Genomic DNA, 24,971 nt, shown 5'->3' on the forward strand with positions numbered 1-24,971 from the left:
CTCCTGCCCAGTATTAAACCAGTGTTCAACTAGTTAGCCATTTATAGGTCTTTCTTACCCAAAACATAGAATCAGATGTCTGTTTTCAGCAAGCCTACCTAGTCATCAAATTACGATAAAAAATGTTGCAAAATAACTGCTCATGTAGAAATTTATTTTTGATATCCGACCTGGGTTTGATTAGTGGCTTGGGCAACTGATTGAACAGCATGGAAGGGATGGATGTGCCTATCTTGGGTGGGAGGGAACTCATTTTTATGCTAAGGGTAGACATCGTCCATAGAGGAGAGCTGCCCTGGGGCAATCAACAAGTGTGGGGGCTGGGAAAGGAAAATAATGAGGAGTAAAAGTGTGATGAAAGCACAGATGAGCCAAGCCCCCAGGGACACCCTTAGGATCCATGACCAGCCCCAGCAATAGTGGAGTAAGTCCAGGGATTAGGAGCATAACTGTTAGATCCAGTATGAATGCTGGGTACTGGGGTCTAGGCCAGTAAAGAAGAGCTCAGAGGGGACCAAGAAAATTAAAAAATAAATAAATAAATACAATTTCTATCTGCAGCAGACTTTGACCTAACTGTGAATTCATATGGCCCCATTTGCACTATGCTGTTGCTTTAACTGATAAGTACAATGTCTAGTTGAAGAAAAGTTAAAACAGTTTTATTTCTAAGGTATAATGTTTATAAAACAAAGTCATGCAATCAGTGGCATAACATTTTAAACATTGTAATTACATTGAGTATAACTGGAAGGTGAAGTGTATTTATCCATTTCACATATCAAAATACAATCAAAATCTGGGTACTTTTGAATTTAACATGTTAATAATTCATGCAGTTATTTTTTTAAACATTTTACAATCATATATTACAGTACCTTATTGAAATACTTTTGAAATAGACACAAAAAATACAGGCATTTGAATGATTATATTTTAATCTTAGAATGTATTCCAAAGTAGAAGATATGAAAGAATAAAATATTAAATATCTGCAATTTCACAGACAACATGGCAACTTACATAAATAAGAACTGAAGTAACTGAAGTTAGCATGCCTACAAAACACAACACAATGATGATAAATTAGCTTGATTCAATATTTCATCAGCAAGCAGGCCATGTGGGATTTCATCCCATGTAGGATGTATAAAGTATGTTCTTTACAAAATGCCTCCACAAAAGTGCTTTGCAAGTAGATTAGGATACTCATGAAGGCATACTAAAAAAGAAATCTCAATTTAAAGGAAATAACTTATATCATTATTCTTCATGCTAAATCTAATTTCAATTACAACCTTTGTTATGCCTTTAAAACCTTAAATGTCATGTATAAAAAACACATTTCATATTCTGTCCTTGACATGAATTATAATATTTTGTTATTTATTTTGTTGACTTAGTAGAGCCTATTAGGCACAACTAACTCCTTTCAAAGATGATCCAAGAATATATGTAGTAAAGAATGTCCTTAATGACAAATAATATTTGGATTTTACTGAAATCAAGCCCAGGTTTGCAAGATACTTCACATTTGTAGTCCACTGCATTATTTCACTAGAACTTATTTGTGGCTACATTGAAAGTTATTCTGCAGTTTTACTTTTCCAGTACTGAATGCAAATAATTTTTTAGCAATATTATGAAATTTTCCCCTTACAGAGTTAACATTTTTTTTTTCAAATCTTAAGTGTGTCTTTTACCCATCAGATATTCCTTTGTGTTCCTTTCTGGTCTTAGCAGAATAATATAGCATTTAGGGAAAAATATGCAGATTATTATGCCAGCACTTGCAGACAAGATAGCAAATATTTCCACGGCAACCATATACTTCCCTTGGGTACTCAAGTATGCAGGAATGAATGACAGCCACACACTGGCAAATACTAGCATGCTGAAAGTAATATATTTAGCTTCATTAAAAGTATCAGGCAATTTTCGTGCAGCAAAGGCCACTGCAAAGCTCATACAAGCCAGAACACCCATGTAGCCTAGCATCGCATAAAAAAATACAGTAGAACCTTCCTTACATTCAATGATAACATTTGCAGTCTCAGAATTTGTGGTGAACTGTAGAAAAGGAGGAAATGTGACTGTCCACACCATACATATTAATCCTTGTAAGCCTGAGCAGCAAGTGACTATAAGATTTGGTATGGCTGAACCCAAGTATTTTTTTAACCTACTGTTAGGATATGTGGCTCGGAATGCAATTACTACCATTACTGTCTTGGCCAGTATTGAAGACACACAAGTGGAGAACACTGTGCCAAATACTGTTTGACGCAACATACAAGTCACATTTGTGGGGCGTCCAATAAACAGTAATGGAGACAGGGATCCAAGCAAAAGGGCAACAAGCAATACATAACTCAGCTCATGATTATTGGCCTTGACTATGGGGGTTTCCTTATTTTTCATGAAGATGTAAAGTACAAAAGCAGTGAGTGTGGAGCAAATACCAGTGGCAGACATCAATGATCCACCCAGAGGCTCACCATATGAAAGGAACTCTACCACCTTTGGAATGCATCTGTCTCGTTTCTCATTGGGCCACTGATCACTTGGACATGCTTGGCACTCAACAGAATCTACAGAATAAATAATAAATATTACAATATCAAAGTTGTATGAACAGCAAAATCTTATGCTACTTAATTGATGTAAATAAGATTACTTAATTGTTAAGCACATTTGAGGGAAGTTTTTTTTTTTTAATACACATATTACTCAGTGAACCAGAATACATTTCAGCAAATGAAATATTCATGTACAACAAAATATTCTCAAAATCCAGTGCATTAAGCAAATTACCTATAGAAATATGGGTATCCTTCTAACACATATAAGTGAATCTGCATACATATTTGGGTGGGCAGCTTATCTGACAAGGCTTTTGGGCTACAGTACCTAATTAAAAAAGTTTTGAATACTGAATTGTATTAATTTTCTTAATTCTTTTTAATTTCTACTTAAAAATACTACACGTTCTAATTTTGTGCCTCAGAAATTCAAAATTGAACCTGTTTTCAAAGTAGTCAAGCATTTAAATATATGCCCCCAAAGATAATATGTTTATATGCTATTATATCTAGTCCTGTCATTTCAGAGGGGCAGAAGCAGCACTTCAGTTAAAGCTGGTTAGACTGCTAGACGAACCATTTCTCATTTGTTCAGACTGCATCATGTAGTTGATGCTTGATGCAGCCCTAGAAACAATTGACACAAAGCAGTAACAACACTTTTTGACCAACTCAGATGGAACAGGGGACATGTTTTATTTATTTTTAATCAAATAATAAAGTGCTCTACTTAGCGACTGTGAGCCTATTCAACTGCTACTGATAACGACCTTCATCCTATAGTATAGTATCTACTTTTCCATTCATACCTCTAACGAGTTAAAATAGTGAGTACACGTGTATATATGGAGGGGATGCAGTACTTGTATTTTATATATATATATTCACAATGAACTAAAACATTTCTATAACCATTTGTCCATTAATTTGATCACAATCATACATCTGAGGTGCACACTGTCAAAGCATCTGTGATTGATGTTTGTATGTGTACATGAAGGGGGTATTGCCACGTGTTACGCATCATTCATGTGACAGCAACAAAGTGAAATATTAGTACAAGTATTTAGGTATAAATTTGATCAGAATTAGACATACAAGGTAAACACAGTCATTAAAGTAGTTAAAAATGGTGGCCAGACTGTTCGTGTGTGAGCGCAAGCATATGGTGGGTTGCAGTAAGATGTACTATGTGTGTCTGACAGCAAACATTTTAATACATTACTGTGGTCATTATGTATTTAACATCAGAATCATGTATCCATGGTGCACACAGTCAGTAAAATGGCTTTAATTGGTGGTCAGTCATGCAATTCATGGATGAAACTGTCTGACTTCTGCTGTCATTTTATCACAGTTACACAAATCATTAACCTGGCTTAGCATGACTAGTGTGTGATTTAGTTAAACAAGCAGAAATACATTTATTCTTACCAATACAGCCAAAATTAATGGGGTGAAGGTTGATTTTCATTCTAGGTTAAATTATCTTGAGACCACATTTATTTTTAATTATGGCACCCTCCACCCTGAGGGGTTAAATCAGGAGGTTTCTATGAATTTTTAGAATTTTCAATTTTTTTTGCTTGATAGAGTATATTATTTATGTATATTCTTGTATATTAAAAAAAATTGACTGGTATTTATTATGAACTTTCATGCTTGCAAATTTGGATAGGTATATTCTGGTATATATAATACAAAGTTTGGGATTTTTCCTTGTTCTTACTGCTGCTTCATCTTGTAATCTTTGATAGGGTCATTTGAATCAGGTTATCTTACCAAGGTGTTTAATTAATAATTTAATCAATGTATTTAATTGTTTATTATTCTATTATGTATGATATTTAAAGTGTTGGTTTCTGTGTAAAACTATCCCTTGAAGGCAAAAGGCCGAGGTACCAGGATTAAAGCATTACCTGGTGGTTCATCTTCTTTGTCTTGTGTTTCATTTTACATCTAGTCTTACATTTTTATTTTATTACAGCTGACTATCTGAGTGATATCTAGTCATAATGGATAGTGTGTGTAGATGCTGAGGCAGTCTATGGATGACAGTGGCTGACACGAACTGATGTCTGATCACAGTTAAACATATGACCTCCCAGTATAAAGCCACACCCCAATCTGTTTAGCCCCATCCTTTTACCATTCAACGCTAAACATTTCCCAAGATAGTCTGTGTTTGCATTGTTATATTCTACTGAACTAATGATCACATTTTTAATGGCAACTTATGAGAAGAAGTGATAGAAAATAATTATTTTTATATAGCAGACAAACAAATACAAAAAATTCATCTGTAAGCAGAAGTTTGCGTTCAGTTTAGCTGTTACATCATTATACTGTATGTACTTGACTTCCATGAATATTTTCAACACACGCGCCTCTTGTTTAATGTCATTCACTTTCAGCTCATTTTTTGCACTACTGCATTAAATGCATAATGTATTGCACCATTGTAATGGTAAGAGGTTTCTTCCACAGAACTGTTTTGATGGGTTTATACAGACTTGCTCAACACGTGGCTGCTTGCATTACTACTTGTTTGAGAGGTTCAAGGCGCTATTTCTCAGTTGTACAACTTATTTCCACATGCTGTTTGAGTGACATCTAGCTCCTACAGTGACCATGTGAAAACTGATGCTATTCACACAATTTATAGACTGATTACTACTCATTAGATGTATTTACTCTGAAGTGTATTGAATAAACCCCAATATCTATTGCTAGCAGAAAAAAGTAATAGTTTTAAATTAAACTTTTATTCATAATCACTCCAAGTTGATGCAACCTTAAAATGACTTTATACATTTAAACGTGTGTGCTTTCACAGACCATAGGAAATCAGGAAGGCACACCCCCGACAAAAAAAAAAAAAAGATTTTAAATTGTGGGTTATATGTCAAATTCTTTAAGGATTTAGAGCACTTTTGCTTGAAGTGTTTTCCTTTAGCTAAAATGTATGATCTCATAATTTGATCATGTTTACATTGAGGAGGCATAGCAGATCTGTTTTTCAAGGGATTATCCATGGCACTATCACCACTGCACATATAGTTCCTTATCTGCATGCCATCTAATCTTACAAAGTCATGTTGTCAGCTATAATTTTTGACTAGCAAACAAAATATTCTGTTCTTCAGAATTAATCTCTACTATGATAATGTTATAGAGATTTACTTACCTAAAAGATGCATGCCAATAAGTAGTTAATACTTGTATTGCAGGTGCAGGAGACCCCCCCAAAATCTATTCTATCTTCAAAAAGTACTGACCTTCTTGATTTGGTGAAAAAAATCTGTACATTTATAGCATATTGAGATAAGGGACCATTTGAAGGAAGGCAGCATTTCTTATCCAGGTGGTATATATTTAAAATGGCAGAACTTAATGAAAGCCTTTTGCCCTCATTTCAACTTGTACTTACATCCAAAGTCCTTACCATCTCACTGGACTTGCTCCTCATTGTAAGGTTTTATCTGAATTTTAACAGATTCACTTTGTTCTTCTAAAAAGTTCATGTTCTAAGAGAGAGATTTCAAGTGTAGTATCCCCCTTTCTTTTTCTGCCCTGAAAACTATGGCAATATTCCATGGCAGGAGCTGGTCCATTCATATTTTACCCAGAGTAGAATGTGATTTTTTTTTTTCACAAGACTGCAGCCCATGTTACCATTCTAGCACCACAAACATATAGTAAAGCTATGGTGAATTTTAGACACCTGAATTGTTAAGTAATATGTTACCTTTTATAAAAAATGCACACTATAAAGCAAACAATTTCAAAACCATCTCACATTTCTGATGTGAGTCAGCAAGAATGATTGAGTAATGCACTGCTCATGTAGATAGGCAAGACAATCATTAAGTGCAGCTTATAGAATAAGTGTCAGCAGATATTTAAAAAGCAGACATAACTTATTAAATAATGGACAGGATTCACGAAGGCTTGCATGGAGTCTAAGAGTAGTGTAAGACTCCATGCAGCCTTCGCTATCCAGGAACAGCCCAAAGTCCGTGTAAGAGACCAGCTAAAACGTCTCTTACATGGAGTGGGCGTGGATAAGCTAATCACCTCACTTGCAGCCGAATAGCATGCAAATGAGGTAGATTAGCGATCCAGGAAGCCCAAAGCAGCCCGTGTAAGAGCCGTTTTAGCTGCAGAAATGTACTCAGTTGACAACTGAGTATGTTTCTGCAAAAACCACAATGGAGCCATGTCAGCTCCAAATAAAGGGTGCATATGTGTCAGGCAGCATGCCAATGGCCAAATATGTGGCCATTGGCAAGGTACCCCAATGCAAATAGGAGAAATAAATAATTTGATGTTTAAACCCAGCGCAGCCCTGCGCAAACGGACTGCGCTATATAAAAACATAAAAATGAAGGTTATAAACCCACAAATGTGGGTTTTATGCAATACATGGATTTACAATGCAGGGACCAGCAGACCAAAAACAACATGTCCACCGTGTAGTGGTTGCTAAGGGAGGAAGCTGAGTCTAAGACATGTAACTAAGCATTAGTACGCAATCTGATGCAAATGAGTGTTAGGATACTGAATTCCACTGTCACATAGCAAATGAGCACATTCTGAGTAGTGTAAGAGTTACATAAGGGGGAGAAACAGAGTAGGAGATAGGTGACATCACAGGGGGGAATGGCAGAAAGAGTTACATGACAGATGTCAGACACATATCATGGAAAGAGGAGTGCCACAACATAAGCATGGGAAAGTCAAGAAATGGAAGGTGTACACTGTTGCCTACACCAAAGTTTCTTGCTGGGCGTGCATGCACACGTGTGTGCACCATGAAGCACGAGTAGGACAGTGTGCGCGTGTGTAAGACAGACTAAGCATGTGGGATCATGTTGCTAGATGTCTAACACTGTTTGCGCAGGTGTGCGCGCGTGTAGGGCAGACTTAGCATGTAGAAGCCTGTTGGCAGACCTGTAACACTGTTTGAGCTGGTGTGCATGCGTTTTAACCCGAATAAGCAGATTCTGAACCGTGTAAGCATGTGTGCGAGCGTGTAAGCCACTGTGAGCGTGTTTCTGTTGGTATGCATGCTGCTCCCCCCTGAGGAAACAGAAAGGAAAAAGGAAGCAACAGAATTAGTAGGAAGCTAGCAGGGAATACTGCTGGAGCTAACAGGTGAAAACAATTAGAAGCAGGCAATTACACAGGCAGAATAGTATCTCAGCCCAACACTTAAAACTCTGCAAACAGCAGTGCAAGATGTTTCTCACAAGAGACACTGCAAGACAGGAGTAAGCTATTAGAAGTGAAAACTGAAAAAGCTGAACTCAGAGCAGAAATGTTAGGGGCTGCCATAGCTGTCATAATGAGACATAGGCGACTTGCTGAGGGTGGTGACAATGCAGATGGTGCCAGACAACCCACAGTGAGGAGACAGAGAAGAATGTACAGGCCCAGGGTCACCTACCATGGGTTACATGAGCTGGAGATAGTAGAGCACTATAGAGTGGACAGAGACCTCCTGCAGCAAATAATGGAGCTGTGCAGGCCACACCTCACACACAGAACCAACAGAGGGGAACCCATCCCAGTGGAAACCAAGGTATGTGTTGGCCTAAGAATACTAGCAACAGGTACCTTCCAGAGACCAACTGATGATATGATGGGGATATCACAGGCATCAGCCTCCAGGGTACTGCACCAGTTCCTGGATGCCATGTCAGCACATGTCGGTGATCATGTATATTTCCCCAATGCCCGTGAGGTATTGGCCAGCAATATGCGTCTCTTCCAGCAAATAGCGGAATACCCTGAGGTAGTGGGTGCAATAGACTGCTCGCACATACGCATCAAAGCACCAGCCGGTGAGTAGGGTAGGGCCTACATTAACCGCAAGGGCTTCCTCTCCATCAACTGCCAGGTCATGTGTGATGCCCAGGGCATAATAATGAATGTGTGTGCTGGTTGCCCTGGGAGCTACCATGATTCCCTCATCTGGCATTTGACGCAGCTGTACCGGACATTTGCCAATGGAGACATCCCACACGGACACCTAGTGGGGGATGCAGGTTATGCACTGGAGCCGTGGCTGATGACACCCATCAGAAATGCACACACACCTGAACAGGAACGCCATAATGAGGCACACGCACAAACACGTAATGTAATAGAGCATGTGTTTGGGCTGCTCAAGTCACGGTTCCAGTGTCTGGACACATCTGGTGAAGCCTTGCAGTACACACCAACTACATGTACCCAAATTGTCATGGTATGTGCTATGCTACATAATATGATCTTGCAAAAACAGCTGCAGCAGGACCAGCATAGGGCTGGCCCAAACAGCCCCCTACCATTGCCAAGGCCATCACAGGCAGAGCGTGAATCGGAGGAGGAACAACCTGAGCCTGCCCCAGTAGGCAGAAGGAGGCCTGCCCAGCATGCCCTGGCCTTGGCAAAGAGGCAACACATAGCACATACACTGGTTCAGTAGGAGCCCTGGGAATGATACCCCCTCTGACACACTCAAATAATAACAGGGATGCCTAAAATGACATGACCTGCTCACAAACATGTACAGGGAGTGTAATATGTGCATCCAACAGAGGCAGCCCTGCAGCACCACCTGAGGCATGAATGCCATGTGTTAAGTAATGTAACACCATGTACTATATGCACACCTAAGGACCGTGACTAACATCCTACCCTCACCAAGCATCATGCCACAATATGACAATGAGATGATCAAGTGCAATAATTGGCTGAAGTATTGCAGTTAGTCAAAGGGGATCCAATGTGTGCCAGCCTGGGATGACATGCTGAGCATGACATGATGCTCCACCTGCTAGGACTGGCGTGCACCTATCAGTGCAGGCCGTATGAATACTGGCAAAGGCTGTTGTTACCCACAGAGTGCCCTGAATAGGTAAGGCTCAAAACACAAACCTACCTCCATAGGTATCAGAAGGGATAAGAACCTAGATGTAATGCTACCCAATGCCAGAAGTCTAAACAGCAAGATGCATGCAGTCTAAACTCACCCAGTATGGAGAATGTTGATATCTGTGTTGTAACATAAAACTGGGTCAAGGCTCACAACAGCACCCTAATACTACCAGGTTACACCTCATACTGTGCTGTACAGCCTCAAAACATGGAACAAGCTACAAAAGGAGGGTGACTAGCAATAATTGTCAAGGATAACCACACACCCATGTTGGTACCACAACAAGAAGCAGCATGGACTAGCCATGGTCAAGTAACAGTGGCTAAAACTGCCCCCCAGTTTATAGCCTACTACAGACTACCGTCCCAAAACCAGGAACTGCACCTGGCCTATGTTGGAATACATGAATATATCAAGTCCTCCAAACCACATTATATTGGGTGACTGAAAATACCCAGACATAGACTGGGAGCATTATACTAGCTCCAACACTGTAGGACAAAAGTTCATAGAATCCATAAACCAAAATGCCCAGGAACAATGTACCACTCCCACAAGAGGGGTAAGCATACTGGATGTGATAATCAGCAACATGGGTACTGGATGGCAAGATGAGAAGTGTATTGCTCACTGGTAAGACCAGACCATAGAGTAACCACACTGGATATACACATCCTGACCACAGTCCCTGGCCAGAAAACCACAGTGAAAAACATGTGTAAAGCAAAATTTGCACTCCTCCAAACTGATGTGGAATCCATTAAAGGTCACGTGCAGGTGCAAAATATGGGCCACACCTCAGAACCTATTATACAGGCATTCCATGAACACTGCCAGGAATACTTGGATTATGCAATCCTAAATTAAAACAAGACACAATGCCATACACGCAGGCATCTGGCATGGTGGACTCCAGCCATAACCAAACCATGCAAGAGAATGAGGAAGCTACTACATGATAGAGCAAACATAAAAAAAGAAGTAATCACTGATCAGTAGTATGGCAATAAAATATGTCCACACATACAATCCACTAAGGCCAGCCACAACAAGTTGAATCTGTGAATCTTGAGGCAATGTTACACCTGCCCCAAGTACACAGTCAACCCCCAACTCTCCCCAAGAAATATAAATATATGTGAGAGATGCAACCATCTATCCAAACTGGAGGCTGAGCTCCCTCAACTCAGTACTCCCAAAACTAATCAGGAGGAGAAGGTAACCACACACACCACAAACCCAGTCCCACATAGACCTATCACAACTGCAAACCAAAGACATAAACACAGAAAAACATTCCCGGAGGCCCGAATTACAAACACACCACACCAACAGAGGCCTCCAAAGCAGACACCCAATCAAACAACCTCCAAACATAGCACATGCAATGCATAGTACACAAAGTTGGTGTGCCAAACAGTCACAGGCCAGAAGGAGAAACAACATGCCTGATACAGTTGTAATAGGTGACTCCATAGTGAGACATGCTGCTGTCCCGCACACCAGACTGAACAAGGGAATGGGTATAGTAAGCTGCCTGTAGGCTGCTACAATACGTCACATAACACAAGTATGCAGGTCACCCCAAAGCAAGTAGAAATATGATGCAGTCATAGTCCATGCTGGTGTGAATGACCTGAGATGTACCTCCCCAGACTACATGAAAAGAGACATAGATGAGCTCCCCGATTATGTAGTCCAGGCCAGTATGACACTGACCGTTTGCAGCATCCTACCCTCACCAAGAATGATGCCACAGTACAAACACGGAATGATCAGTTATAACAAGTGGCACAATTACTGGTGTCATTCCAAGGGGATCCAATGTCTGTCTGCTTGGGATGTCATGCTTGATAAGCCACGCAGCTGTTTCAGGGATGGCTTGCACCTGTTACCCCTGGGCATCTGGATATTGGATAAGGCTTTTGCCACCTCCATAGAGCCTTTTGTAGGCAAGACTGAAAAGACTAACCCACCACCCTACAAAACATAAGTGGAAAGAAACATAAGGGTAATGCTGACCAATGCCAGATGTGTAAACCTCAATATGCATGCTCCCGAGGCCATCCCCAGTATGGAGAACATCGATGTCTGTGCAGTGACAGAAACCTGCTGCAAGCCTCCTGACAGCACACCAGCACTACCAGGTTATACCACATATCATGCGTTATGGCCCCAAAACCTGGAACAAAACATAAAAGGAGAGTGAGTATCCATATTCAGCACAGACACCCATATGTCCATGTAACTGACAATGCACAAGGCATTGGAGTCCACCCATGTGCAACTAACCGTAGGCAAGACTGCTGTACAGTCTGTAGCATGCTACAGACCACACTCTCACACACACAGGAACCCCACCCAGCTGTCCTGAAGACACTGGACAGTATGAATGTCCCACCAAATACCAAACAAGGTACTCACAGATTACCACATAGGTGGTAAACCATTATGTATGGAAGGAGTAATCAGGGACCTAGGAACACAAGTGGACAGTAACCTGTTATGTGACACTCACATTGCCAATGTGGCTAGGAAGACTGTCTATATTGGACACTGTATCATGAAAGGATTCACATCTACATCAACAGAGATCATTGTGCCCTTATACTGTTCTCTTATCAGACCCATAATCTAGTACAATGCCTCATTTGGGATGTACCTTACCTGACACCTGCAGCAGTTAGAAAGACCTCAAAGGTACCTCACCAAGAGGATAAAGGGTCTCAAATATATGGCATATGCTGCCTGTATGTAGACACCCCAGCTGAATGCAGTCACATACTGCCTACACAGAGGCATTGTATGTCTGTTGTACAAGGCCATGTCCAACACAGGAGTAATGGACATGCTCCACCCCAGAAAACTCAAAGCCATCGGAGCTGAGAGAGATTTCAACCTCAACACATAATGAAATAGGATGTGCTGGAGGGACAGATACATAACCCAGAGGCTCCCCACACACTGGAACAGAATCCCACTCCATGTTAGGCAGAGCCCCTCACTGACACTCTTCAACAGGAATCTTGCCAAGTGGATGGATGATCATAGAGTTACACTGGGGGTCTTCACTGTGTCACGTCCAGACAGAGGCACAGCAAAGCAAATCATAAATGGCCATAATATTCACATAGCAAGGGGTGGCGAAAGCCACACACACTCTGGCTAGTCTTACAAATGCCCTAGGGTGGATAGCCTAGTATGAACCTATGAACCTATGAAGATACAAATTGTACAGGACACTAAGGATAATCCCAAGGCTTCCACAACTAATGGTAGGAACCGTGTTGGGAATTCACAGATATGCTCTGAATCACACAAATATTACAAGCAACATACCAAACACGCACACATATTGCCAACATACATCCTGACAGGTGCAGTGCAAACCCCCCCTCCCCAGAATGTAAAATATCTATCCCAGCAGACTGCTGGCCCCCTGACATTGCAGATGCTGAGGTAACAGCCAGCATCTACAAAGGAAAACACACAGCAGCAATGGTATGAGATGGTGTCCTGGGCTGAGTCCAACATGGACTCCAAGAAGAATGGAATGCCAAATCACACTACTGCTCAATGTCAGCCTTACCACAGGATATGTACCCAAAGGGCAGTGTACAACAACAGTGGTTCTTCTCAACAAAGGTGTTGCCTGAATGGATACTGAAAACTACCACCCTAGAATCCTGAGAAGCTCGGTCTGCACAGCTATGGAAAGGATCAGCATGTACTGCAGACATAAAGATATTGGGGACCTACTGACACCGGACCCTACCCAGTGTGGCTTTCTTAAGTGCAGATCCTGCCCCTAAACATGTTTGACTCATTTGAAACAGTCATTAAGGTCATTGATGAGGGCAATGTGGTCCACACAGCATAGCTGGACCTTGCAAAGGCTTCTATACAATACCCTACATGTTCATTATAGATATGCTCACCAGCTTAAATATAAACCCCTATGTCAGTAGAGGGGTTGCAAACCAGACCAAGGACAGAACTGACATGGTCAGACATGCTGCAGCCATGTCAGACTACAAACCAGATATAACTGGCATCCCACAAGGCTTGGTCCTGGGACCTCCCTCGTTTGGTATATATGTCCCATAGGTACAGGCCAACATGGAAGGACTGTGTCTGAACATGTTTGCAGAGGACTACAAACTGCCCACCATATCTGACCCTCCAGCTGACACAAGCATCCCACAAAAGGGCCACATAGAAACAGACAACTGGTGCCATAGCCATGTCAGCAAGCTAATTGCAGAAAAGTTTATAGTCAACCCCCGTGGATATACAGTAAGGGCCTACCAATTACCACATAGGTGTTAACCCATTATGTACTTAACATGTAATGAGAGACCTGGGGACACAATGTGATAGATATCCTGCATTGGACAAACATGTGGCTGTAGTGTTTACAGAAACATACCATATACCCACCTAATCATGAAGGTTGTCAGATCTAGATAAGGGGAGGTCATTGTGGCTCTGCAGTCATCCTTCATCAGCGTTACAATTGACTACAATAGCCCCTGTGGGATGTACCTCAGCAGACACCTCCATCAACTGTAAAGTCCCAAACAGTACCTCACCAGGAGTATCAAAGAGCTTGCACAGATGCCATGTGTTGCCTGATTAAACAAACTGCAGCGACACACACTGCCATACTGCCCACCCAGAGGCAAGCTGTGCCTGATGTATAAAGCCATGTCCAAGCTGAAATCAGTAAACATGCTGCACCTTGTACAATCTGAATGGCAGTGAGCTATGCACATGACAGACCTGAACCCCAGCACTGACATACATAGGATAAGCTGTACTGCATGATCCATAACACAGAAGCTACCCCCACTCATGAGTAAACTCCCAGTACAGGCTATCCATAGAGTCACCCATCGTTCCTCCTCAAGAGGAATCTTGATGAGTGGATGGGAGATGGTAGGTTTACCCTGGGTATCACTGTTATGTCACAGGTAGACAGAGGCACAGTATACTAACCATGACATATGTCATGGCAAACTCCACTTACAATGTGTGTCGAAGGACAAACACACTCTCCGACTAACATTAGAAATGGCCTGGGGCACATCGCTAGTGTTTGCAAATGTACACTTATGTTGTGGAATACACTACCAATGTTGGACGAGCCTGGTTTAAGTAGTTCATATCTGAACATAATGCAACATGGTCAGATGTGCACAACTGGCCCCTAACCAGGCTGTTGTGCTCACTATGGAAATGTAAAGCAGTGATAGGACTAAAGCCCAGGATACTGTCCACCACAGTCAAAGTACTGAACCAGTACACTATACGGTACTACAGTGTTAGGTCAGTATGAAAGGATGTTGACAACTGTATGCAAAGTATCGAATGCAAACCCTGCAGGCACAGTATAATCCCTGTTGTGTTCACACACAAAGCAGTCAGACAGTAACTACACAACATGACACACAACACACAACCATAAACGGGAGATATTTGTTGAAGTTCACACTCATCCACAAATGTGGTGGGCTGCAGAGTTCAACATATGGAAAGCTCACACTGGGCATGCTCACACACTTTGATAAATGAGACATATGTCAGACAACATGCCATGGGAAGGCTGAACTGGGCATGCTCACACACTTAGGCCAAATCTCAGTTTAGCAGTTGGCCACACATATCTGGTATTTGTACGTGTTATTCCAGGAACCAACCACATTACAGCAATCTGCCCAGTGCACACAGTTAAATTACTACAGAGACATACGTGATATAGTGGATCCCTCCCATATGCAAACATCTTCCACAGATACACAAGTTGTTCATACAAACAGGGAATGCTATGGCAAAAAAGACCTGCAAACAGTCTATCAGCAACAAATAATGTGCATTTGACAATTAAACATATGGGTGTAGAGGTCAACACTAGGCTGTTTGCCTTAGGGAATGACAGCTTAGCCAGAGTGTGCTTGGCGTCTGCCTCCCCACAGGATGCACATTCCCCTTTCTAAACACTGATGATGTCAGCACCCTATAAGTACAGCAGGAGAAGGGACACCTCCCCGTAATGCGAATATCGTGCTCCGCTGATGCATCCGTCTAGTGTGTCATAACATAGATAGGTAGGGGTTTGAATCCTGCAAATGCTCAGTGGGTGTGTGTGAATGGGGTTGGTGTGTGTGCAAGTCTGTGTGAAGGAAATGTCCCTTTTGGCAACTGGGAAAACACACTACAGGATGCACATCGCCCTTTCTAAACACTGATGATGTCAGCACCCTATAAGTAAAGCAGGAGAAGGGAAACCTCACAGTAATGTGAATAGCACGCTCTGCTAATGCATCCGTCTCGAGTGTCATAACATAGTTAGGTAGGGGTTTGAATCCTGCAAATGCTCAGTGTGAGTTGGGTTGGTGTGTGTGCAAGTCTGTGTGAGGGAAATGTCCGTTTTGGCAACTGGGAAAACACACTACAGGATGCACATTCCCCTTTCTAAACACTGATGATGTCAGCACCCTATAAGTAAAGCAGGAGAAGGGAAACCACCCAGTAAAGCAAATAGCGCGCTCTGCTAATGCGTCCGTCTCGAGTGTCATAACCTAGTTAAGTAGTGGTTTGAATCCTGTAAATGGCAAGTGTGCGTGTTTGGATGAGGGGGGTTTGTGTGAGGGAAATGTCCCGTTTGGTAACTAGGAGAACACACTACAGGATGCACATTCCCCTTTCTAAACACTGATGATGTCAGCACCCTATAAGTACAGTAGGAGAAGGGAAAAGTTCCCAATAATGCGAATAGCGTGCTCTGCTAATGCGTCCATCTCAAGTGTCATAACATAGTTAGGTAGTGGTTTGAATCCTGCAAATGGCAAGTGTGTGTGTTTGGATGAGGGGGGTTAGGGTGTGTGCAATTTTGTGTGAGGGAAATGTCCCTTTTGGCAACTAGGAGAACACACTACAGGATGCACATTCCCCTTTCTAAACACTGATGATGTCAGTACCCTATAAGTACAGCAGGAGAAAGGAAACTTCCCAGTAATGCAAATAGCGCACTCTGCTAATGCGTCCGTCTCGAGTGTCATAACCTAGTTAGGTAGTGGTTTGAATCCTGCAAGTGTGTGTGTTTAGATGAGGGGGGTTAGTGTATGTGCAATTTTGTGTGAGGGTAATGACCCTTTTGGTAACTAGGAGAAGACACTACAGGATGCACATTCCCCTTTCTAAACACTGATGATGTCAGCACCCTATAAGTACAGCAGGAGAAGGTATGTGGCATGGACAATGACTGAGTCATATGTGTCCATGCCTCTGACTGACCTGCATGCTTGTGTTATGTGGTGGACCATAGTGCCCCACGGGCATATCACTGTGACCTTCACCTTGTCCAGCCTGGTGAGCGTGACCTCACTGTACCGGACAATAAAGGTACCTAACACAACTGTGGCAGGTGTGTTGTCTAGCCGTACAGGCTGTGACTGTTTGGCACACAGGATTTGTGTGCTATGTGTTATGCGTGATGTGTTCAGGCATAACGTATGCCTGTGTGCCAGCTGCAGAGGTGTCTGCCGCTCATGCAGGATGCTATTCTTATGCTCCATGAATGGCCCAGTATGTTCACATGCTTGTATTGCTGTCAGTGTAGGTCTACATCAGACTGGTATTGTAGTCACTGTAGTATTTCATGCCACCTGACAGGTTATGCCAGTACTGGGTTCAGAGTGCTTAGTCCCCAGTTTGGCTATGTGGTTCCATCTCATACATGTGTTGTACGCCCATGTGTAGGGGAGAGGGTTGGCTGTGTACATGTGGCAGCTGTGACATTGCCACATGACCCACATATTCCACAACTGTACCATAGAGGTGACTGACAACTGACCTTTGCACATGCTACCATAGTATTGTGATTGCCATGGTGATTAACAGCACATAGGGCCAATGGGGAACAAGGTACATAGGTTCATAGGTTCATAGGTCCATACTAGGCTATCTGCCCTAGGGCATTTATGAACCTAGCCAGAATGTGTTTGGCTGTCGCCATCCATTGTAAATATATCTTGCCATGCCCTTTTCTGAAGTTAGTATACTGTGCCTCTGTCTAACAGTGACACAGAAGTGATACCCAGGGTACACCTACAATGTCACATCCACTCATCAAGCTTCCTCTTGAAGAGAGTCAATGAGGGACTCTACCTAACCTGGACTGGGATTTTATTCCAGAGTGAAGTGAGCCTCTGGGTTATGAATCTGTCCCTCCAGCATGTCCAATTTATTTCAGTGCTAAGGTTCAAGTCTCTCAAGCGTGTAGCCTGATGAGATTTGGATATTCTCAGGTGCAGCATGGCCATTAATTCTGGGCTTGACATGGCTTTATACATCAGGCACAGATCGCCTCTGAACAGGCGGTATGCCACTGAGTAGAGCTGGGGTTTCTTTAACCAGTCAGCATATGGCATCTGTTTGAGCCCTTTGATCCTCTTGGTGAGGTACTTTTGGGGTCTTTCCAGTTGCTGCAGGTGTCTGGTAAGGTACATCCCAACAAGGGGATTGTACTCAATTATGGGCCTGATGAGGGATGAGTAAAGAGGCACGATGTCCTCCCCTGATCTAGATGTGAATCCCTTCATGATGGGGTGGGCTACATAAAATGTATTTCTAACCACTTTGGCCACGTGGTTGTCAAATGAGAGATTGCTATCAACTTGGGTCCCCAGGTCCCTAATTACTTCTTCTGTACTTAATGGATTACCACCTATGTGGTACTTTGTGGGCACTTTGTTTTTGCCAAAGGGGATGACTATACACTTTCTTGCACTCAGCTTGAGGCCATGGCTCTGGCACAAGTTGTCTGTTTCTATGAGGCCCTTTTGGAGGATGCTTGTGTCGGCTGGAGAGTCGATTATGGCGGCCAGTTTGCAGTCATCTGCATATTTGGTCAGCCACAGTCCTTCCGTGTTGGCCTGTACCTCCGATAAATATATACCAAACAAGAGAGGTCCCAGGACTGAGCCTTGTGGGACACCACTAGTAACTGGTTTGGAGTCTGGCATGGCTCCAGCAATTCTAACCATGTGGGTTCTGTCCTTGAGCCAGTGTGCAATCCATCTAGTGACATAGGGGCTTATATTTAAGCTGGTGAGCTTCTCTAGAATGCCCGAGTGGGGTATTGTATCGAAGGCTTTTGCGAGGTCCAGGTAGGCTGTGTGGACCACCTTCCCCTTGTCAATGGCCTTGGTGACTGTTTCAAAGAAATCAACCAGGTTTGAGAGGCAGGATCTGCCCTTAACAATGCCAAGCTGGGTATGATCCAGTGTCTGTAGGTCCCCAATATCTTTATTTATGAGGTCCATGATGATCCTTTCCATAGCTCTGCAGACCGAGCTAGTGTGGCTTATGGGGCAATAGTGTCCAGGATCCGTTGAGGCACCACCTTTCTGTAGAGGGACCACTGTTGCTGTACGCCACTCTTTGGCCACATATCCTGTAGTAAGGCTGGGATTGAATAGTAGTTTTATGTTTGGTTGTAGCTCTTCTTGGAGTTCATGTAGGACACAGCCCGGGACACTGTCTGGTCCCATTGATGCAGTGTGTATTGCTTTGGAGAGGGCGGTTCTTACCTGAGCATCTGAGATGTCAGGGGGGCAGCACTCTGCTGGGATACATATTAGCCCTTTCGGTGTGGAGGGGGGTAGAAGTTTGCGCTGAACCTGTCAGCTAGAATGTTGGCAATGTCTGTGGGTTTGGTGTTTCTATTGACATTTTGGACTACCTCTGAGCATTTCTGGGTATTACCACCCAGGTTCCTAACATAACTGAAGAAAGCCTTGTGATTATCCTTAGTGTCCTGTGCAATTTCTCTCGAAGCTGGCCTTAGACAATCTTATGAGTGCCTGTAGTTATTTGCTAATACTGATCAGTGATGCCTTCCCTTTTTGGGATTTTGCTGTATCATTTAGTAGCTTCCTCCTTCTATTGTGTAGTTTGTTTATGGCTGGGGTCCACCAGACAGGACGTCTGCCTTTGGAGGATTGGGTCTTGGTTTTATTCGGGATTACATGATCCATGCATTCCCCAAGGTGTCCATAGAATGCATTTATAGAGGAATCTGCGGTCTGGTCTGTAGTTTCCACAGGCCCGGGGGCTTTGAAGGTTTCCACCTCAGTTTTGAGGAGTGTGAATTTGCTTTAGAGAAGTTGTTCACTGTGGTGTTCTGGGCAGGGGGTGGGGTTGGGATGTGAATATCCAGTGAGATTAGTTCATGGTATGATCTTACCAGTGAGGGATACACTTCTGGTCTGGAGCATAGAGTCCCCATGTTGGTGATGATCAGGTCCAGTATGTTTCCCTTCTTGTGGGAGTGGTAACAAGTTGTTCCATAGCATTTGAGCTCATATATTCTAGGAATCTTTGGCCTAGGGTGTTGGAGCTAGATTCATGCTCCCAGTCTATGTTTGGATAGTTGACGTCGCCCAATATAATGGTGTTTGGAGAGACCTTCATATTTCCACTGTTCTCAGGAAGGCCGAGTGCAGTTCTTGGGTTTGGGAGGGTGGTCTGTAGCAGGCTATAACCTGGAAGGCAGTTTCACCCATTGTTAGTTGCACATGGATAGTCTCTGATGCTTGGTGCTTTGCCACCAACCTGGAGGTGTGGGTATCTTTGATGAATATCAATACTCCCCCTCCATTTGTGGTTCGTTCCAAGTTCTGGGGCTGAAAAGCATGGTATGAGGTATAACCTGGTAGTGCTGGGGTGCTCTCAGTAGCCCTGAACCAGGCATCTGTTACTGCACAGATATCGATGTTCTCCATGCTAAGGAGAGTTTTGAGTGCATGCATCTTGAGGTTTAGACTTCTGGCGTTGGGTAGCATTACTCTTACTTTGTTATCCCTTGTGATACCTATGAAGGTGGGTTTGTCATTTGAGCCTTGCCTAACATAGGCACTATGGGGGTAGCAAGAGCCTTTGCCAATATCCGAAAGCCCAGGGGTGACAGGTGCAAGCCGTCCCTAGCGAAGCAGGTGGTTCAACAGAAGATGTATATGTGAGGGTGTAGTGCCTGTGATTAGTTAGAAGTAGCATATATGACTGCTCACGTGGACAAATGCCAGGTAAGTCATATGCAAGTTGTCACAGGCAACGTACATGTGAACAGGACAAACAGTGACATTCTGTCAAGTGAGACATGGACATACATATAGTAAGCTATGCAGATGTCACTAAGAGTCCACAGAAGCTCTGTAACCATGCATTGCAGGTGGGATCAGTATTCCAGGGTAATTGCAAGCAAACATGCATGCAAACAAAGCTACAGTAAGCAGGGCTGCATGTAGTCCATTGTACAACAAACAAGCTGTACCACTTCCAGTAGGTAACACTGCAAATATGCAGGCACTATGCACATGTACATGAAAATACACAGGTCAGATGGCTAGGGTCCAGTCTCAGCGCACACAAGTGTACAGACCATGTACTGTCAGTATGTACAATAACTGGATGGAAACCCATGTGCTCATACCTGCAGTAATACACATGTCAAATAACAGACACTGAGCCTTCACTCAGTGGTTCCATACTTAGTAGGATGTATGCTACCTGGCCTGCCACCACAGTATCCCTGACATGTATGGGGACTCTCCCTCCTGTGACAGTTAGTTTTGTGTGTTGGGGCTGTCTAGCATGGTATGAGATGTGAGCTTGCAGTGCTAGGGTGCTCCTGTGTGTCCTGTACCAGTCGTGTAGTACTGCACACATATCAACATCCTCAAACATCCGCATTGCAGAGTCCAGTGTGGGCAACATGCCACTTGCAGTTTACATGTCCATCATTGCGTATTAATACATTCATTACCTTATCCCCTGTGCTACCTATGTATGTAGCCTTCTGTTGACATCCTTACCACCAGTATGCCAACATGTGCAGATGATACACTATGGTACTTACCATGGGTGTAGACAACAGTACATGACAATCACACCCTTATTGCATCAGACATGCTGTGATATACCCACAATTATTCCAGCACACAGTACTGTTAACAGCATGATACTTTTACTACACGTCTATGTAGTCACCCTGTGCATCAGCAACATGTTAACCTGTACCTGCACTGATGTTACAGATTGCAGGAGGTGGCACAGTTTCATCATATGCACAGGGTGTGAACTTGGTATGCCTGAGTCAGCCACCGATACCACCGATTGACATGTATGTGTATGTGTGTTGCTGAGGGACAGCAGTACAAGGTGGGGCAATGTTGATGCAGTGTGTGCGTGTATGCGGTAGCCCTAGGTGTTGTCAATTCGCATGTGTGTATGGATGCACACAGTTCCACCTCATGGCTGCCATATACTGGTGTTTGTGGACAGCCACAGACTGTACCTGCCAGGTCATACAGATCAGTGTCTCTGGCCACGGACATGGTACCTGTGCCTTGCAGGGGTGCTACGGACCATATCCGGTACCAACCCAGACTGGGTACTGTCATCAGAAGCAGGTGTTCATTGACTGGACACAGATCCCTGTTGGGCCTGGCCAGAGCCACGTGCACGTGGTCTCCTGGGGTGGTCTGATGACAGCACAGGCCCAGCATTGCTGGGGCTGCTGCTGGCACTATGGGGGCGGCCGTGGCTCTGTTGTCATCTGCGACTGCCAGCTGCTGCTGTTGCTGGCATATGCCCACGTCGACGCCTCAACCATCCACCATCGCCCTGGCTCATGGACATGTAGTTGTGGAACCGGTCTAATATGTCCCCACAACATCTGTCTATGACATTGGTGAAATTACAGATGGCAGCCGCAATGTCACGCATACTGTCAGTCATGGCTGTGCAACATGCTGTCAGCTCCCTCAGACCCTGTCTGGTGTACCGTTCCATATGTGACTATGCCTGCATGACAGCCCGAAACATAGCTGAGGTTGTAAGACCTCTGTGGGCACGTCTGACAGGGGCAGTACGCCCACGGATGCTCCCACGAGAACCCCTAGACATCTGTCTGTGTGGTACCATCTCAGGGCCATGCCCATGGCTGTTGTGGGGGGAGGCATGTGCCACAGATACCACATTACCCTGGTCAATGCCCACTGTATGCTGTCCATCACCTAGGGACATTGGTGACAAAGGGTGTATTGGCAGGATAACTGTGCGCATTGATGGGGTTGACAGCTGTGTGCTGTCAATCGGCTGACCAATGATGGACCCTGGCATACCTTCCTGTGCCATTACACAGATGTCATAATTATCAGTACCCATGGCATCTGATTCAGGTTCCCTGCTGCATGACACCAGACCAGCACCAGAACCTGTGGGAGGGAAACAGGAAACACAGTTTACAATGTCTACACATTACCAGTGTGCACACATCCACACATGCACAGGTCCAGACATGCACACATGCACCACATGCACACATGCGCACATGCGCACATGCACACATGCACAGGTGCACACATGCACACGTGCATACATGCACAGGTGCACACATGCACACATGCACAGGTGCACACATGCACACGTGCACACATGCACACATGCACAGGTGCACACATGCACACATGCACACATGCACACAGTTGCACACAATTGTACACTACTCAGTATGCGTGATATCAACACACAGACACAGACACACCTGCATGCATACAAAGAGCACTACTAAGTGAGCCTAATATTACTATTACTATCAAGACTATTACAGGTATTGTTAATACACACTCACCAGCATGGATAGGCTGCATTGCTGTTACACCGAAGGGACCTGTAGAAGTGAGGAAACTAATGTCAGTGGGCACAACTGTGCCATTGTTACTGAGTATGATACAGGTCAGTAGTACAACAGTCACCTTTCACAGGTCAGCTGCTAATATTGAGGATATCATACTTGCACATTAAATACTATGATGACAGCTACAAACCAAGGACACACTTCACACATGCATTAACTACCAGTGTACACAACAGTCAACTATACATATGGCATATTACCTGCACGCTCATAGTCTTGCTGCTGTGTGGCTTCAGCCTCCATCATAATGCATGTCTGCTGCTGTTGTTGCTGCTGGCGGACTGGAGCCACTACACTCATGAGTAGTCCCTCCAGTCTGGTGAGTGGGGGATGTGTAGCCACCCCACCACCTGTGGCGACCTGTTGCCTGTGGACATCCGACGCACAATGACGGACATTTCTGATTAAATCACTGCAGTGATGTCGTACCTGCTCATATGTCCTATTATGCGTGCCTATGTCATTTACCCAATGGACCAGGTCTTGCCACAGTGCAGCCCTCTCCTGCTGATTCTGGCTGGTGCGGGAAAAGAGTATTGCATAATCCCGCACCAGGCTCTGGTGTATCTCCTCATCCTCAGCTGTGGAGTAAGCGGGATTTCGCAGGTGAGCCATGTACCTGAAAAAGAAAATAACCTGATATCAGCAATATATGTCAGCAGAATTTGGCACACATACTACACATGCTACTCGACTGTTATGATACAACATATCTCACATATATAGCATCTGTCTGTCTATTGGTGGATACACATGTAAATGGCCAGGTATCAGTGCTCAGCCAGCAACTGTGCAACAGTACCTGGCACACTCCATATGACATACTACCAAACCCCAGCAGTCAGAACACTGATTCAGGTCCAGAGCACCTCCTCACTCTGGGGTTTTGTATCTAGGTACTGTATGGCCTACATCATCAACTACTGTGAGCTGACCACACACTAATTGCCCTAGATATACATATCCCACCTCCACCACCAGCACAAACGACTATAGTGAATAACATTGCAGATGCAAACTTTATACTTTGTAACAGTGACATGGTATCCTTTCAGCCCACTGGGCCAGTGGAAGACACAACCCACAATGCTGACCCCTACACAAATGCTTTCTACGGACATCTCCAAGAATGCATGGATCATGCAATCCCATATATGACCAAGACACTCTCCACAAAGGTACAGCATCCTGTCTGGTGGACCCCAGCCATAGACAGATTGTATTACAAAAGATGGAAGGTACTGCAAGACAGAACATAATGCCATAAAGGGAAGGCATGTCTGAGCAGCACTAGTAAGGATCTATTTTCCCTCATACAAACATCCATGGGCAACTTTGAGAGGGAAATCAAGAGGGACACTACAGATAACCAGAAGGCCTTCTTCAGTTATCTTAGCAACCTGGTCAGAATCCCTCCTCTATGCTCATAGTTAGTACACAACAACAAATATTTCATTGGAACCACAGATATTGACAACATTGTGGCAGACAGGTTCAGTGCAGGTGTCACCCCTCCTCTCCCCCAAAATAAGACATAGTTATCCCAGCTGACTGTAACTTCCCTGTCATCACAGATGTCCAGGTGAGAGCCGCCCTCAGGAAAGCAGAATACACAACATGAATGGGTCCTGATGGTATCCCCGGTTGCATGCTACATGAACTCTGACAGGAGATAAACACATATATAGAAGTGCTATGTAAC

General features: G+C 43.7%; 1 protein-coding gene across 1 annotated transcript in view; it reads right to left on the reverse strand.

Moving 5' to 3' along the window:
• Positions 1 to 1,686: 1,686 nt before the first annotated feature.
• The window catches only part of LOC122800434 (vomeronasal type-2 receptor 26-like), a 243,397-nt gene continuing 220,112 nt past the window's right edge, over positions 1,687 to 24,971 (reverse strand). Inside the window, exon 4 of the mRNA XM_044069879.1 lies at positions 1,687 to 2,591. Within this exon, the coding sequence (XP_043925814.1) occupies positions 1,687 to 2,591 (905 nt within the window). The remainder of the gene's footprint in view (positions 2,592 to 24,971) is intronic.

The sequence above is a fragment of the Protopterus annectens genome, chromosome 4.part0 (assembly GCF_019279795.1).
Source record: "Protopterus annectens isolate FY-2018-M chromosome 4.part0, PAN1.0, whole genome shotgun sequence".
In the NCBI taxonomy this organism is placed as follows: domain Eukaryota; kingdom Metazoa; phylum Chordata; order Ceratodontiformes; family Protopteridae; genus Protopterus; species Protopterus annectens.